This window comes from Phyllobates terribilis, unplaced genomic scaffold, assembly GCF_046119375.1.
Source record: "Phyllobates terribilis strain yellow unplaced genomic scaffold, ASM4611937v1 Scaffold_5__5_contigs__length_657084704, whole genome shotgun sequence".
In the NCBI taxonomy this organism is placed as follows: Eukaryota; Metazoa; Chordata; class Amphibia; order Anura; family Dendrobatidae; genus Phyllobates; species Phyllobates terribilis.
Genome location: NW_027362765.1, coordinates 468,914,095 through 468,932,354, shown reverse-complemented (window position 1 = coordinate 468,932,354; position 18,260 = coordinate 468,914,095). Strand labels below are relative to the sequence as shown.

Sequence of the window (18,260 nt, the reverse complement as noted above, 5' to 3'; positions counted from 1 at the left end):
AGACAACCCCTTTAAGTGTTAGACATGAGACAAAGTGCAAAAGCGAACTGTGATTTGTATTTAAAAATGGGATGCTTCATCAAGGCAGCTTCTGTCCATATGCACTATTAATATATTCATGAGAATGTGTGGCGCCCCTGAGGGTTCGGTCGCCACAAGGGTATTGCATCTCAACCAGAGGTGTGGCACCTCACTCTCAGGTAAGGAAGGAGTATGGCTCAGGACCCTAACACCAGCATTCACTACACCACATTTCCAGGGGACAGGGTGAGATTGCTCCTACGGGAGAGCACAGTCCCTGGTCCCTGGCTGGAGTGGGGGGAACCACCTAGAGAGGGGGAACCATGTAGTGGATGGGGTGGAGGAAGTAGAAAAGGGGAGCACTTGCCAGGAGCAGCATAAAAGGGGATGGAACCATCCAGAAGCAAACAGTCAGAGGAGGAGAAGTGACAGAGCAGGGGCTCTGCAGGAGCTCTGCTCCGGAGGCAGGCCTAGCCTGTGAGGCCCAGGACTGAAGGAGAAGGAGAGAGGAGAGAGGAGCAAGGAAGGCGCCAGAAGGACAGAGGGGATCCTAGGGGTACGGGCAGTGCTGGAGGTCCCCCATACGCCCGAATCTGCAGGAACGTGGAAGGATCAAGCCGCAGAGGGGACCGGCCCCTTAACTAGTCAAGATATTGCAAGTCTAACTAGAAACCGGAGGTGGCTGTACTTTCAGGGTGCAGTTGCCCACCACCACAGTTAATACTCGCCGAAAAGGCGGCCACAGAGGATCCAGGGGACTGCAGGTCGCCCGCCAAGACCCGAGGCCACCGGATTGGGACACTGACTGTGAGGCGCAGGGCAGGAGGGAGAGAGCCAGCGCAGGAAGACGACTGAGGAAGGCACATAGAAAGGGGTCCTGATAAATACTCTGGAAGTACCTGAGGGTGGACTGAACCCCTCCATGAGTAACTGCAACAACTGTGAGTAAAGACCCTGGGACTGCACTGCACTGACTCTGTGGTTATTACTGACACCCTGCACAACCACCATCATCCACACACTGCCCATAAGCTAACTCTTCCTGTGGGGAGTTATACCACCCTTGCTGCAAAACCATCAGCTTCAGAGGACTGTTCCGCAGCGGCAGCCCCTATTAGCCGCATTCCACAGGTGGCGTAGTCGGACATTATAAAACCTATACATATAATTCCCCTTGGATTGACCGCCCTGGGTCACGGACCGGGTCACCGCCACTGTGACTACAACCCCCAGCATCTACCGGCCCGGCACCGGGTACCCCACGAACCCGAACCGTAAAATTTGGGGTACATACCGGTGTTGAAGTCTGAACACGGATTTCTCCTGGAAGTCTGTTTTACAGTTCGGGGGTCCAGAGAGAGAGTTTGGGTTTATGTTTATTTATATGGGGTTCAGGATCTACATAAAGTTCGGGTACAGTTCTGGTACCCGATCCGAACTTTGGACTACATACGAGCAGACATTCTCTTGTTGACTGATTACATCTTTTATGTGGGTTATGTGGCCCTGAGAAAACAGTCGATGTGCCGCTTACAAAATGCAAGCTGTATGGGGACCGAACAATCATAATAATTATTTTTATTCCCTATACAGCTTACGTTGACAAATGTGATAAATAAAAGCCGCACAGTATCAGCCCTTGGAAAGTAACTTTTTATGTTAAATTAACTTTATCAATGCTCTTATTTAATTTCATTTTATTACTAAATGCCACAGTACAATTTTTTTTTTTAAGTTGGTGAACTTCTTTAGTCGTCTTGTTCCATCGTGGAAGCAGAGCAGATTTATGAAATCTCTCAGTGCTTACGTTACAGGATGCAGCTTCACTAGGTCCACTGAAACTCAATATGAAATGTTTAAATTTGTCCTGAGCTTCCTGTACGCCTGTTATCACTCCGACTAACACATGGCACAGGTTGTAGCTTTCTGCCAGTAGACATTCTGATGAAGTATTTCCATAAGTATTTGAATATTTTTTCCCAGGAGGTATGCCATATTGGCAGCCAGAGCAATCAGCAATATATATAATAGTCATTGTTTACATGTGTTTTTTTCCCAAAAGGCAGTATGTACGAGTCATTTATTACTAGAAATAAGTGTAAGAAAACCATTAACTGAAAAGTGGGCTTCCCAAAAAGACATTGCCAGGATATTCCACACAGCAGGATCCAAAGAACTCCCAGGGGTTCACCCTTTCATCCCTAAAACAGGATCTGGACTTCACTGCATAAGATAAGATATACTTTATTTTATCCCGGAGGAAATTGCGGTATCACAGCAGCAGAACACAGATCTCGAACATGACACATATAATAACAAAACATTTGGAATGCTTTAGACATTGCTTTTCAGACATTTGTTAAACACCCCCATAGCTGTTGGAACAAACGATCTCCTGTATTTTTCCTTTTTACACCTTAGTTGTATTAGGCGATTGCTGAATGTGCTCTTCTGTTTCGCAAACAGTTCATAAAGCGGGTGTGTGTTGTTGCCCATTATAGCTCTGCACTTCTTCTTAATCCTATCCTCTACCACCTCTTCAAAAGTCCCAAGCTGTAGGCCCACCGTCGCGCTAGCCTTCTTTATAAGTTTGTTGAGCTTGTTGGCGTCAGCAACACGCACACTGTTACCCCAGCAAATTATTGCCGCAAAGGTGGCACTAGCCACAATGGATTGGTAGAACACCTCAAGCATTTTGCCACACACATTAAAAGACCTTAACTTCCTTAGGAAGTACAATCTACTCATCCCCTTCTTGTAGACCTTCTCCATGTGGCACTTCCAGTCTAGCTTGCTATCCAGGTAAACCTCCAAATATTTGAAACTGTCCACCATCTCCACATCCTGACCGTCAATGGTAACAGGTAGGCATACCTTCTTGCACCTTCCATAGCTCATCACCAACTCCCTGGTTTTCTTAACATTTAGTTCTAGATGGTTAGCCTGGCACCATACTACAAAGTCCGCAACCACCCTTCTATATTCCTCTTCGTCCTGGTCCTTCCCAATACCGCCAACTATCACAGAGTCATCCGAGTACTTCTGGAGGTGACAACGGTCTGATTTATACTGAAAGTCAGCTGTGTACAATGTAAAGAGGAATGGCGACAGCACTGTTCCCTGCGGGGCTCCGACACTGCTCAGTACACTATCTGATGTAGCCGTCCCCCACCTAACAAACTGTGGCCTATCCGACAGGTAGTCAATTATCCAATTCACAAGTCCCTCATCCACCGCCATTTTAATCAACTTTCCTCGCAGTAAGAGTGGCTGTAATGTGTTGAACGCACTAGAGAAATCAAAGAACAAAGCACGCACTGTGGTTCCATCATTGTCCAAAAAGGAATGTACTGTTTGTAGCAGAGACGCTACAGCATCGTCCACACCCAGTCCCTGCCGGTACGCAAACTGAAGAGCATCAGTATGCGCCATCACCCTCGGACACAAGTGAGCAAGTACTATTCTCTCCAAGGACTTCATCGCATGCGATGTTAAGGCCACCGGTCTATAGTCCCCCGGGGAAGCCGGGAAGGTAGTCTTGGGAATCGGCACCAGGCAGGAAGTCTTCCATAGCACTGGTACTCTCTTTGATTGTAAGCTCTGGTTAAAGAGATGCTGGAAGACAGTACATAACTCATTTGCACACACTCTGAGGACACGTGGACTGAGACCGTCAGGCCCTGCTGCTTTGCCAATGGCCAGCTTACTAAACTGGTCCCTCACGTCATTTTTGGAGACCGAGAAATGATCTATTTCACCCCCTGTTAATTTAGCTAGTTGTTCCCCGGCCTCCTCCCCCTTCCCTGCTGCTACCGCACCTTTATTGCTGAATCTATTGAAGAACTGATTCATTTCATTAGCCATTGTAAGTCCACCACCCCCCTGCTCCGACCTTGCCTTAAACCCAGTCACTAGCTTCATTCCAGCCCACACCTCTCTGGAGCTTTTTTGTGCAAATTGATTTTCTAATTTAACTCTGAATGCCTCACGGGCAATCTTAATTTTCCCCTTTAGGTCTCGCTGTATAATTTTCAATGCCTCCTTGTCCTTCCTTTTAAAAGCCAGTTTTTTCATGTTTAGTAAATGTTTCAACTCTTTTGTAATCCATGGCTTATTGTTTGCATAACACCGAATCTCTTGAACAGGTACTACAATGTCCATACAGAAGTTGATGTAATCAGTAACTCTGCCAGTAATCTCATTAACATTACATTTCTCTTTCATGGTACACAACACCTCCCAGTCTGTACAGTCAAAGCAGTCTTGTAACGCCTCCTCTGCTGCTGGACACCACTTCCTTATCTTTTTAATTGTCACTGGTTGTTTGCGGACGTCTGGTTGGTAAGCAGGAGACAATAGTATGAGGTTGTGGTCAGATTTCCCCAGGGGGGGTAATGCAGCCGATGAATAAGCATTCTTAACATTAGCAAAGAGGAGATCCAGTGTGATGTTGTCCCGTGTAGGACATTTGACATATTGATAGAACTTTGGTATTGCAGATGAGATCTTTACTCGATTGAAATCCCCAGAAATTACAGTTAGAGAGTTTGGGTGTATAGTCTGAAGCCGGGCCATCACCCCTGACAACACATCCCCAGCAGCCTCTGGGTTCGCAGATGGTGGTATATACATCACAACTACAATAACAAGAGTGAATTCTCTAGGCAGATAGTAAGGCCTGAGGCCCACTGCTAACAGTTCAATATTTGGACAGCAATGTTTCTCCTTAACAGTTACATGCCCCTGATTGCACCATCTGTTGTTAATGTAGAGTATCACTCCTCCACCTTTTTTCTTGCCGCATCTAACTCTCTCTCTATCAGCCCGAACCATTTGAAACCCTGGTACTGAGACACATGAATCTGGGACCTCCTCATGCAGCCAGGTTTCTGTAAAGCACATGAGACTGCATTCCCTAAACTCCTTCTGGGTCTTACTCAGAGCCAGCAGTTCATCCGACTTATTTCCCAGCGATCGTACGTTACCCATGATAATGGATGGGACCACTGGTTTAAACCTTCTCCTCCAGGACTTGATCTTCTTGCCTGCTCTGCAGCCTCTGAAAGGTCTCCTTATTTCCCGTGGAACATTCAGTATTGCCACTGCTGGAGAAGACTTTATCCTGCGCAGTTCCAGAAGACGATCCCTAGAATACACTGCTCGTTTAGCAACAGACCTAGGGTCCACCATCCCGTCATTATTCCCACCCGTCACACCAGTCCTCTCCATGGCAAATCGTATACAGTGACCTCCACCGCTCACATATGGCTGTATCCCTGTCACAGGCTGTGGGTAGCAGCATGCATCCTTCAGTAGCATTAGCTGAGCTGGTCCGTATTGCTTGCCCCAGAGTGTCTGTACCTGCAGGAGACTTGTAAGTGGTGGAAGAAGATCCAGGTGCAGATCTCGTGCTGTGTGCCCAGCAGCAGTTGATAGTGTGGGAAGTGTTGTATCTTCCATCCCCAATAGACGAGTATACAGGAACGTTGCAATCCAGAGAAGGTAATAAAATAAAATAACTGTAACAAAACTGTAACTAAAATAAAGTAGAAGCTTCTGCTGCTGCAATGGGCTGCCAGTAGTCCGGCGCCGTATTGTCTCCACAATCTAGCAGAGAGGCAGACAGGCATGTCCACACCCTCCGGAGTCAGAAAGTGAATGCGCCCCAAAGATGAAGTTGGAATCAAAGTAGTCACTGGCTCCTGATGCGAGTAGAGGGAAAATATCAAAACCTTGGGTTAGAACCCGATTGGGAGGTAAATTACAGTACTCCAGAGCATATGTCAGCTGAGCGGTGGGAGTGCCAAGTGTCGGAATCCTACCATTATAATATTGATAGGTCAACAATAGTTTAGTCCTGGAGAAACCCTTTAAAATACAAGTCATACTGTTTTTTTACCCACAAACTATATTAGACATGATTTTAACATGACGGATTCCTTTAAAGAGGATGCCTAGCAATGGAGCATAAATCTGCAGTCACTCATCATGACTGCATAGTGCCAAATCATGATTCTCCAGTATTCCTGGTGAGGGTACTTTTCATACTTGCAGTCATGTGCCAACTAGACGCATCGGGATTCTCTCAATTCCCTTCTATTTAGAGAAGACATATGCATGTAGTCAGCACATGAGGGCTAGTATGCAAATTGCATAGACGCGGTCACATGACTACCAGCTTGCACCTAGAATACCACACTGCATGCTGCCATGATTCAGCAGTCTGCAGTCACATAGTGTGACTATGGATTTTTGTACCAATCCTGGAAAAACCTTTGAAGTAGTTGACCTGATCTGCATGGTTAATTTCTAGAAACTGGATTGTGTTAATAACCACCGGTAGTTCTCGACTCCATTGCTTGATCTGCAACATTTCTATGCCCATGCAACTTCCTACATTAGTGGGTGATGATCACTCTAAAGTGCTCACAATTACCATGAGTGGCTCGATGTCTCAAATTGATTGCTTATTGCAGCAATGTCTTCAATTTCTTCTCCGTATTTATTATAATGAGGAAAGTTATTTATTGAACAAAGTATCTGGTGGTGTTTCTTAGAACCACTTATGGTCACTTGGCTTAAAAAAATAAATACTTAAATGGATAGAACATTACCTGAAAGGGATGAAAATACATTCTAAAAGGTTATCCAAGTAAATCCAGAGTACAAATATTTATACACATGCCATATAACATTTCAAAGATAGCATAAAATAGCAGAAAAAAAATCACAAGAGTAAACTGGATAGGGTATGGGGCATAGACCACAGGATAGTTTGTTAATTTAGGTTCTACGACAAATAAGGTTCCAAGAAGTCCATTTGGGCAGTATAGGCCCCACGCGTATCACTGAGATAAACTAGCTTCATCAGGGGGTGGTCTATAACTTTACACACATAGGGAGAAAAGTGTGAGTGGGCGGGGAGAAGCTGGTGGGGATCGGCCTCTTGGACTAGTCATCTTGTCATTGGCTGCACTTTTAGAGTTTAACTATATTTTCTTTGAAATGCAGTAAGGATGTTTGTAAGGCAGGATCTAATCTTTATTTTTTTGCACTGGTGCACCTCCATCAGTCTGATGAAAAAGCATCCCATCACCACGTGCAGAAATCTTTAGAGAGCACTGCTTACTGGGAGGCTTTTGCAACACTCAGGAGTCTCGGTCGTATCCCCTTTTACAAAAAGTATATCGAGATTTTAAGGAAAGTTGTCAGGGTTGACCTAAAAACTCTGGCCAAGTCTGAGTGGCTTGTTGGCGCACCACACCCAGCATATCTATCCAGTCCTTTCCACAGCTATGCCCCTAGATATAAGTTTATTCAATCACTACATTGGGAAAATAGAATACACACACGTGATAGTTAATATTGCACTTTGTAGTTAATTGGCATGTCCTACCTTAGATGAACTCCGAGGTGAAGACAACCGCCTGTCAATCTAAAAAAGATGAAAGGGTTTATTTTATTGAAATTTTAATTTACACTTATGAAAATAATCTCAGAAATGATCTGCTACTACAGAAAATTATAATATTTTTAAACCACTACAATGTGCCATGTACTGTGCTCAGCATAAATGAGTACACCTACTTTGAAAAATAAGATTTTAATCAAAATCTCACTGAATACAAGAACAATTTCCAAAATTTTGACAAGACTGAGTTTGATAGAACATTTTTTAACCCATAACATGAAAGTAAGGTTAACAATAATATCGTACAACTTATAATACAAACTTTAATTGCAAAATCTTCAGTTTTACACAAATAAGTTGATGCAAAAATGAATACACCCCAAAAAACAAACAGTTTTTTTTCACTTGATAAAGATGATGGTACGGCATTGAAACGCGTTGTGAATAAAAAACCTTTTTATCATTGTTGAAGAATCGATTTACTCCAGTAGCATGGCCCACTGTACATGTATTATCCAAACTGCATCCGGAATTAGCAAAGAGAGCAGAGACCAGCCGCTCCCCTGAAACAGACGCCACTTTCATCTGTGGGGCTGCTCTCTGCTTTCCTGGTTCTCTCCTTACAATGTGCACTGACAGTGCGCTCTCTTGTCAGCTGTCACTTTTCATTAGAGTTAGTGAGGGATTGCACTGTCACTGTGCACTCAGAATAATATTGCACACTGACAAGGAGCTCATACTGAGCACATTGGAAATGACAACAGACGCCATCTCAGTTGAGCATTGACTAGCCCAGCCCCTGAAATTGATGTCACTAATAACACTTCTTTTCAGGCTGCAGGAGTGACAGACACCTCTGTACCCTGATGATATACCATTTGAGTATCCCAGCATGCACTGGGCTTTCCCATATAAAATGTCATCAAAATGGAAGTAGGTAAAAAAAATAAAAATAAAGCAGTTAGAGAGAGTAGAGAGCGAACAGTAGGGACTTTTTAATTAAAGTGTATTAGAAAATAGATTAGATTATTACAATAAATAGACATTTAGAATTAAAATCAATATTAGTTTCAGACCACCCCTTTAATGCCTGAGTTCTATGGCGAGGTTAACTGCTATGCTTCTGATCAACCAAACGAGTATGTGTTTCAAACCCACTTGTATATCAGTCTATTAAGTTTCCATTATGGAGCAAGCTCTTCATTTCCAACTTATTTACAAGAAGGAAATAATATAAACTCCATATAACCGATTTCAGTTTATATTCTTACTTCCATTTACTTTACTTCTGTATATTCTAGTCTTTTTAGACTTTTATCTTTTGCACCCATTTTTTGGAAATGCAAACAATATTGATCGGTAGAGTCCCACAGTACAATCACACAGAGCCAAATGTATAGCTGAAATTCCTTCCACTGTATTATTGTATTGATGTTCTGGCATTGCTGGTCATTCATTTGATATAGGCTTAATTTAAGTAAATGTACAGTAATTAAATGCATTTGCAAAGTGTAGCCAAGATTTAACAATGTAGACTTGTGACGCGCCCCTGGGCCTGTGTCGCGCTGCGTTGCGCACGCGGGAGCTTACCCGGAGCCGGATCTGTTTAGGGTTGTAGTCTCGTGGCGGTGACCCGGTCCGTGCCCAGGGAGTCAAACTGGACGGCAGTCTGTTAGCGGTAGAAAACGGTTGATGACTACGCCACCCGTTGAATGCAGCCAGGGGGCTGCTGCTGCAGGGCAGACCGCTGAGGCCGGTGGAAGGATGGTGCAGCGTGATAGTATAACCCCCAACGGGAGGGGTATGGCCTCAGGGCAGCCGACGTGGATGATGGGGGTAGCAGGAACCACTCAGAGACGGTATGGTAGCGTTCAGGGTCTTTACTGATAACAACGATAGACCCTCCCGGAGTACTTGCTAGCGAACGGGGCCTGGTCAGTCCTTGAGCAGATGGGATCTCCCCTGGCCAGGCGTAGTTGTAGGCCTCCCAAGCTGACTGTACTCTTCTGGCTACCTTGCTAGAAGCTGATGTAAGTAGCCCACGTCCCTGAGTGTACCGTGTGGTGCTCACCCGTATGGCCGGTGACTCGGGGCCTTCTAATGGCTTCCGCTCCACGATGGCGGTGCTGGTCCCACGCGTGCGACCGGGCCTTCGGGCTTCTGGGCCAGGGGACCTGAAATCCCCTGCCTGACGGATTCTGCTGCTGGGTAGAAGTTAGTCCCCACAGCCTCGGACTCCGGGTCCGGTAAAGAATCTTCTTAGTCAGGGCGAGCTCTTTAGCTGCCAGCCCCTGACTCCTTGTGACTCTGCTGCTTCCTATGCTGCTCTTGTCTCTACTCTTCCTGGACTCACTAACCCTGCCTCAGCCCCGGGTTTATACAGGGGAAGTTCTTCCCCTCCCAAGGCTGGGCAGGAGGTGTCGCATGCACAGGATCCCTGACCAAAGGACCTCCCACCTGCTCTCAGACGTAATATCTCTATCACTGTGACAACCAGACCCCTGGGGTGTCACACTCCCCCCTAGTGAAATTTAGTACTCCGGGACTAAACACTTTTTAGAAAAATATAACAAGGTATATCAAAGAACAATAAAATACAATAAGGAAACACAATAAGATGGTCACGGATGTCCGCAACCGGGTGCAGTCTTTGAAGAAAAGCAAAGGTGTCCATTTCACCAACACAGGGAGACGTAACCAGGTAGGGGTCTGTCCTACCCCGAGTCCTTAACAGTCTCTAGTCCATCCTGGGTTACGCTCCAACTATATACAAAGGATTCCCGGTAAATCCACCGAAGACTCCTAAAAACAACTAGAAACACAAAATTACACACAAGCAACAATAAACAGGTAAACATTGTAAAACAACTTAAATATTTAGATCCTCCAACGTGCGGGTAACTGGCCTCTAGTGGCCCTAGTGGACCTACGGAGCTGACTGTCTGGCCCTGAACTACAGGGTGTAGGAGCTGTCAAGGGTAAACTGGGCAGCTGTCTACCGGCTCTTTGTCTCACTAGGGGTACGGCAGGCTCACTATAAGCAGAGGGTGGATTCTCCTGTTCCGCTTGGGTGGAGTCTTCTGCCTCCTGGACCGGCTGCTCTTCCAGCTCTACCCGTTGCTCCGTAGGTTCTTGGGATGATGGTTGGAGGAAGGTGAGTACGGGTACCACAACTGCACCATTGACTTGAGTCCAAGACCGAGGGAAGTCCCCGAGCACGGTACTAACCATATCTTCCCTTTCTTCCACGGGTCGATGGTCTTCCTGTTCCTCCTCAGGGTTCCTCAGTTGTTCGGGGCACTTCTTCAGGTGGTCCCGGGATACAATGGCTGTGGTTTCCCCTCCGTCTTTACTGATGGTACAGACCTTCGGGTTCTCGTGGCTTGAGGGCAGTACGGTGTACGGGTCCTTCTCCCACTGGTCGTCCAACTTGTGGAGCCGTCTCTTCCTCTTCAAGACCTGCTCCCCGGGTACCAGGGGAACAGCGGGAGCATACTGGTTGTAAGTCTTCTCTTGTCTTTCCCTAGCCTGACAGAGACTTCGCTCCACGCTCTCCTGTACTTTCCGGTACTGCTGCTGCCTCTCTGTGTCCCAGTCTGTTTCTGGTGAAGTGTCCTCGGGCGTCAGGACTCCCATTTCCAGGTCAACAGGTAACTTACCAGGTCTTGCCCTCATTAGGTAAGCCGGGGTACAGTTGGTGGAACCTACCGGGATGTGGTTGTATAGGTCCACCAGATCGGGCAACTTCTCAGGCCACAGACTGCGTTCTTCCAGGGGCAACGTTTTTAGAAGATCCATTACCACCTGGTTCATTTTCTCACAAAGTCCATTAGTTTGCGGATGGTAGGGTGTCGTCCTTATCTTCCGGCAGCCATACAGATTGCAGAATTCCTGGAAGACCTCCGCTTCAAAGGCAGGTCCCTGGTCCGTCAGCACTTGGTCCGGGTACCCGTGTGGACGGCAAAAGTGCTGCTGGAAGGCTCTAGCTGCTGTTCGAGCCGTTAAGTCCTTGACGGGGACGACAACCAGAAACCGGGAGTAATGATCCACGATGGTTAACGCGTAGACGTAGCCACTTCTGCTGGGGGTCAGTTTTACATGATCCAAGGCTACCAGTTCCAACGGTTGCCGGGTGACGATGGACTGCAGGGGAGTCTTCTGGCTGGCCCGGTCCTTCCTTCTCAGATTGCACGGGCCACAGTCTCTGCACCACTTCTCGATGGTTCCCCTCATGCCTACCCAGTGGAACCGCTCGCGCAGCAGGAACTCCAGCTTTTTCCACCCGAAGTGTCCAGCTCCGTCGTGGTATGCCTCCATCACCATGGCTGCGTCTCTTCGTGGCACCACTACTTGCCAGAGTAGTTCATGCGTCCTGGAGTTAACCATTCTGCGGCACAACTTCCCCTTGTAAAGGAACAGTCGACTCTTCTCTGCCCATAGTTGTTTGGCTTCCTCTGGAGCGTCTGATTCCAGGCTAGCCTCCGGGCGAGTCAGCATCTCCTTCACCAGTCGGACGGCAGGGTCGCTGTCTTGCGTTTCCGCCCAGTTGTAGTGAGGTAAGGGGTTCAACGTAGCAGCCTGCTTACTCCTTACCCGGTGGGAATACTGGATAGTCCCATGACGGTGGAACGCAGGGAGTTCAACTTCTTCCAGTCCCTCCGGATCTTCTCCTCCGTCCGGCAGGTTGGGCATCCTGGACAGGGCGTCCGCGTTGGTATTGGAGCGCCCTGCCCGGTATTTAATTGTGAACTCGTAGTTGGACAGATGGGCCATCCACCTCTGCTCCAGGGCACCGAGTCTTGCCGTGTCCAGGTGTGTCAGCGGGTTGTTATCCGTGTATACGGTGAACCGGGAAGAAGCGAGGTAATGCTTAAAGCGCTCGGTGACTGCCCATACCACGGCCAGGAACTCTAGCTTAAATGAGCTATAATTCTCGGGATTCCTTTCGGTGGGTCGCAGTTTTCGGCTGGCATAGGCGATTACTCGCTCTTTCCCCTGCTGAATCTGGGACAGTACGGCTCCTAGCCCGACGTTACTGGCGTCGGTGTAGAGGATGAAGGGCTGGCTATAGTCCGGATACGCCAAGATTTCATCCCCCGTGAGGGCCATCTTCAGCTGGCGGAAGGACTCTTCCTCTAGCTCTTCCCATTTGAAGGGCGGCTTCTGGTTCTTGGCCTTCCGGGACTGGCCTATCAGGAGGTCCTGCATAGGCGCCGCCTTTTTGGTGAAACCGGGAATAAACCTTCGGTAGTAGCCTACCAACCCTAGGAACTGCCGCACTTCTTTTACGCTGGAAGGGCTTGGCCATCCTTTGATTGCGGTGATCTTATCGGGGTCGGGAGCCACTCCGTCAGCGCTCACCACGTGTCCCAGGTATTGCACCTTTGGTTTCAGGAGGTGACACTTGGAGGGTTTCACCTTTAGGCCGTAACTCGCCAGAGCTTCGAACACCTCCGCCAGGTGTTTCAGGTGGTCCTCATACGTTTTGGAGTATACGATGACATCGTCCAGGTACAACAGGACCGTCTCGAAGTTTCTGTGGCCCAGACAGCACTCCATTAATCGTTGGAAGGTTCCTGGGGCGTTGCAGAGTCCGAACGGCATGCAGGTGAACTCGCTAAGTCCCATCGGGGTGGTGAATGCGGTCTTCTCCCGGTCCGCCTCTGCTACAGGAACCTGCCAGTACCCGCTAGTGAGATCCAAGGTAGAGAAGAAGTTAGCAGATCTTAAAGCAGCCAATGACTCCTCTATCCTTGGTAAGGGGTACGCATCCTTGTGTGTGATACGGTTGATTTTCCGGTAATCTACACACATCCTCATGGTGTTGTCTTTCTTTTTGACTAAAACTAGTGGGGCTGCCCAGGGGCTACAGCTATCCCGGATTACCCCAGCCTCCTTCATGTCTCTAAGCATCCCCTTGGCGTGTTGGTAATGTGCAGGGGGTACGGGTCGATACCTCTCTTTTATGGGAGGATGATCTCCCGTGGGGATGCGGTGTTCTACCCCCTTGACTCGCCCGAAGTCTAACGGGTGTTTACTAAACACTCTCTCATACTCTTGAACCACCCGATAGACTCCTTGTTTCTGGTGTGAGGGAGTGGAGTCAGTACCCAGATGTAGTTGCTGACACCAGTCCTCCATGTCTTTCTTAGAGCCGTTACCTTCCTCCGGGTGAGATGGAGGCAAGGGTTCCACAGATTGTATAGAATTTTGATTAGTGGTATATAATTTGGCTAGCGTGGCATACCGGGGCAGGTACACTTCCCTCTCCCCGATATTTATTATGCGAACGGGCACCCTCCCATGGCGTACATTGACCACCCCCCGTGCTGTCAAAATGGTGGGCCTACTGTCTGAGTAAACTGGTTCTACCATTGCCTGGTAATCTCTACCTCTCAGACCAATAGCTGCCCGGCACCAAATCATCATTTCACTTTTTGGGGGCATGGCAATAGGAAAAGGGTCACACATTCTTACGCTACCAATCTCACCGCCGGAGAGTTCCACTTGTTGCCGTTGCATCAGTGCCCGGATCTCTTTCTGGAGCACCCGCTGCTCGCCGGAGCTGGCATTCTTGGCAACCTGCTGTAAAAGGAAAATCACCTCTGCAAGACAATTTTCAATTACATTAGTTCCTAGAGTTATCTTTGGGTGACTCTCATGTTTGTCAATGTCTACAATGATCAGTCCCTGTGCGGCCAGTTCGACTCTACCAATTTTGATGGTCACCTCTTTAAATCCGATCTGTGGCACGGGCTGACCATTGCTGGCGATGATACTCAAGTCGTCGTCAGGGTAGCGGGTAATATCCGAGTCATTCCAGTACTGCTTGAAGAGCACGTACGGGATGGTGGTGACCTGTGACCCGGTGTCCAGTAGGGCACTCATGGGAATGCCATCCAGTACCACAGGCAAGACTGGACGTCCTCCCACATATCTGTCGCGCCAGTTCGATGGGCCTGGTGATCTTTTTCCTGGGGGTTGGCCCTCTACCCCAGGTTGTGCCCGTTTAAAGAACAGTACCTTTCCATATGTCCGGGTTGATTGCAGCGGCGGCAGATGGGTCGTCCGTCCTCGCTGTATCGGTCACTGGGTCTTCCTCTGGCCGGTGGGGTCCTCCTTGGTCGACGCCACGGGATGTCCTCCGGTCCGGATGCCAGCTGGATCTTCCCTGGAGTGGAAACCTGTAAAGACTGCACAGTTCGGGTTAGCGCAGCAACGCTCTTAACTAGCTCTTGGACCTGATGGTGTAGGTCTGGAGCCGGGTCATTGTCCAAAGCCTGCGCATCAGCTCCCACAGGCCCTGCCGACAAGGGCGCCGCCTCCTGGTGGTAAGTAATAGCTGGGCGCCTGTGGGTCACAACGCCACCCGGTGCTGGTTCTCGGAGCACCCGGATAGCTCTATCCTTGAACTGTGCAAAGTCCAGATGGGGATCCTGTAAGGCCATTGCCCGCAACTGGGTTCGGTGGGCATTGCAATATAAACCCTCTATAAATTGTTCAGTCAACAGCCTGTCCTCGTTTCCCACCCCATCAGGGTCGGTCTGCTTTATGGCCCTCAGGGCCTCTTGTAGGTTTAGTGCATAGTCCCTTATACTCTCATGCGCTCGCTGCTTGCACCCGTAGAATCTAAGCTTGATCTCGGCTGAGGTGCGGGTATCGAAGGTGTCCCTCAGCCGGGTTAGTATCTCTGCGACAGTCCTCCTCCCAGGTGGCCAAGATTTTACTTCTCTTTTGGCTGCCCCGATTAGTTGGGCCACCAGGATGCTCACTTTTTGCTCTTCTGTGAGGGGGTACACCTGGAAGAGGCTATCCAGCTTTTCTCTAAAGTCATGCAGGGTATGTGACTCCCCTGAGTACTGGGGTAGCCAAGCTGCTCCCGGGATATATGGCATGGTGAAGGGCATAACTGCAGCAGCGGTGGCGCTGGCGGGGGTCGAGGTAGTGAAGCTCTCCTCCGTATCCGACATCTTCCTCCCCCCTAGTGGACCGTGGCCTACCTTGCGATGATCCTCTTCCGTAGGCCGCGGCTCCGCAGTGGATCGTCAGGGTTGAGGACCTTCCGTCGCGCTCCTGTGACGTCGGCGTCTGCTGGGCTCCTTCCAGGACCTTACGCAACGTCCGGACGTGAGGCGGGGCTTCAGTTCTCGCGCGCTTTCGGAGTCCACGCCCCTCTTCTTCCCGCGCGGCGTCCTCAAGATGGCGTCCAATGGCGGGAAAACTCCACGGATGGCGGGAAGAAGGCTGAAGATGGCGCCGGATGGCGGGAAACTTCACCGATGGCGGGAAGAAGGCTGAAGATGGCGCCGGATGGCGGGAATCTTCACCGATGGCGGGAATCTTCACCACTGGTAAGTTTGAACAGTCTTTGCTTTTCAGGCACGCAGTACCCGGTGGTTGCGGGCACGTGATCCTGCCGACTACGCCAAAGTTGACGCGCCCCTGGGCCTGTGTCGCGCTGCGTTGCGCACGCGGGAGCTTACCCGGAGCCGGATCTGTTTAGGGTTGTAGTCTCGTGGCGGTGACCCGGTCCGTGCCCAGGGAGTCAAACTGGACGGCAGTCTGTTAGCGGTAGAAAACGGTTGATGACTACGCCACCCGTTGAATGCAGCCAGGGGGCTGCTGCTGCAGGGCAGACCGCTGAGGCCGGTGGAAGGATGGTGCAGCGTGATAGTATAACCCCCAACGGGAGGGGTATGGCCTCAGGGCAGCCGACGTGGATGATGGGGGTAGCAGGAACCACTCAGAGACGGTATGGTAGCGTTCAGGGTCTTTACTGATAACAACGATAGACCCTCCCGGAGTACTTGCTAGCGAACGGGGCCTGGTCAGTCCTTGAGCAGATGGGATCTCCCCTGGCCAGGCGTAGTTGTAGGCCTCCCAAGCTGACTGTACTCTTCTGGCTACCTTGCTAGAAGCTGATGTAAGTAGCCCACGTCCCTGAGTGTACCGTGTGGTGCTCACCCGTATGGCCGGTGACTCGGGGCCTTCTAATGGCTTCCGCTCCACGATGGCGGTGCTGGTCCCACGCGTGCGACCGGGCCTTCGGGCTTCTGGGCCAGGGGACCTGAAATCCCCTGCCTGACGGATTCTGCTGCTGGGTAGAAGTTAGTCCCCACAGCCTCGGACTCCGGGTCCGGTAAAGAATCTTCTTAGTCAGGGCGAGCTCTTTAGCTGCCAGCCCCTGACTCCTTGTGACTCTGCTGCTTCCTATGCTGCTCTTGTCTCTACTCTTCCTGGACTCACTAACCCTGCCTCAGCCCCGGGTTTATACAGGGGAAGTTCTTCCCCTCCCAAGGCTGGGCAGGAGGTGTCGCATGCACAGGATCCCTGACCAAAGGACCTCCCACCTGCTCTCAGACGTAATATCTCTATCACTGTGACAACCAGACCCCTGGGGTGTCACACTTGCAAAATTGTAAAATAAATCAACTAGTGAAAAAGCTGAAAGCTCAATACAACTTTGGATCACAGATTAAACCTTTAGACAATGTCTTAAAAGTAAACCAAATAAAACAAAATCCTGCTATATCCATGTAGAGAACACCATACGTAGCCTGTCATCATCCATCATTGCATTTACTACAAATCATGGAAAGATGATCTGCAACGTTGGAAGTTCTAGTGGTTGCCCTTAAATAAAGATTTATGCATCGATATAATATACTTGACAGTGAAAGTCGGTAAATACAGTGGCCTGCAAAGTGTTATGGTCACTTTAACAGGCACAGAATGCTTAATGGTAACAACACTCCATTGAGGGATTATTCTTGAAGTTGCTGAACAAACAGAATGAAATAAACAATGAACAATTTAAACAATACTCTCCTCCAGTCCTCTGTTTCTTGACAGAGGCCGCACTACCACTGTGTTACTGCACGCAGTCTCACTCCACATACTTAGTTCACGTCACACGTCAGGCATCAGTTTTCCCCCACTTCCAGACTCTTCACCTAGGGATAAGTCTCCCCTTTCAGGCCATGCTTTCTAGAGGCCTGTGTTTTCTCTACCACTGTTCCTGCATCTAAAGGGTTCACTCACCAAAGCTCTGTCTCCTAAACAAACTTTTCCAAATTTATAAATTTATTCAAGAGGCACTCTCACGCTAAGATCATTCTTCATGTCCTCTCCATATGCCCTCAAGTTGAGAACCAGATAGCCTTCTGCTTAGATCCTCACTCTCACTAGTGCAGAAATGTACAGTATACACAGTAATTCATACAAATATGCCCCTAGTTAGTCTCTCAGTGAACTCAAGCCCCTAAAGCAAACTCAAATACACAGAGGGCCAATATTAAAAACTTGGACAAAGTCACGGGCCAACCTTGATATTTATTAAACAAATGTCTACAATTGAGAAAGTTATTCCTTATCATCAAATATAACTTTTCATATGGAAACAAACTTAAATGGGTTGTCCCACGAACAAAGTACATTTTAATTACTAGGTCTTAGAAAAAAAATATTGGAATAATATAATATATTATATAAAAAGCATATGGCCCAATTGCCTAATTTAAATATGTAATAACAAAGGATAAAAAACCTTGAATAATAGAGATAATAAAGTATGATGCCAACAAAATTGCCCCACAAACACAGTAAGATACCCGACAGTAAATTCCTCCACAGGACCCTCCAAACGAATGGTATAATGACTTTACTGTCCCCCTCTTCTCACAAAGTATGGTGACCCCATCAAAATATGACTCCTCTACTGTAATCCTCACACAGCCCTCCACACAGTATAATGGACCCCACATAGTGCTCTATACAGTATAATGGGCTCTACATAGTCCTCCATACAGTATAATGGTCCCCTTTGTCT

At 48.4% G+C, this 18,260-nt stretch overlaps 1 protein-coding gene across 2 annotated transcripts in view; it reads right to left on the bottom strand.

The window, feature by feature from the left end:
- ANK3 (ankyrin 3) overlaps positions 1 to 18,260 on the bottom strand; it is a 762,832-nt gene that overhangs the window by 614,156 nt on the left and 130,416 nt on the right. For both annotated transcript variants that reach the window (XM_073685429.1, XM_073685434.1), the window contains exon 2: positions 7,418 to 7,456. In XM_073685429.1, the coding sequence (XP_073541530.1) occupies positions 7,418 to 7,456 (39 nt within the window). The remainder of the gene's footprint in view (positions 1 to 7,417; positions 7,457 to 18,260) is intronic.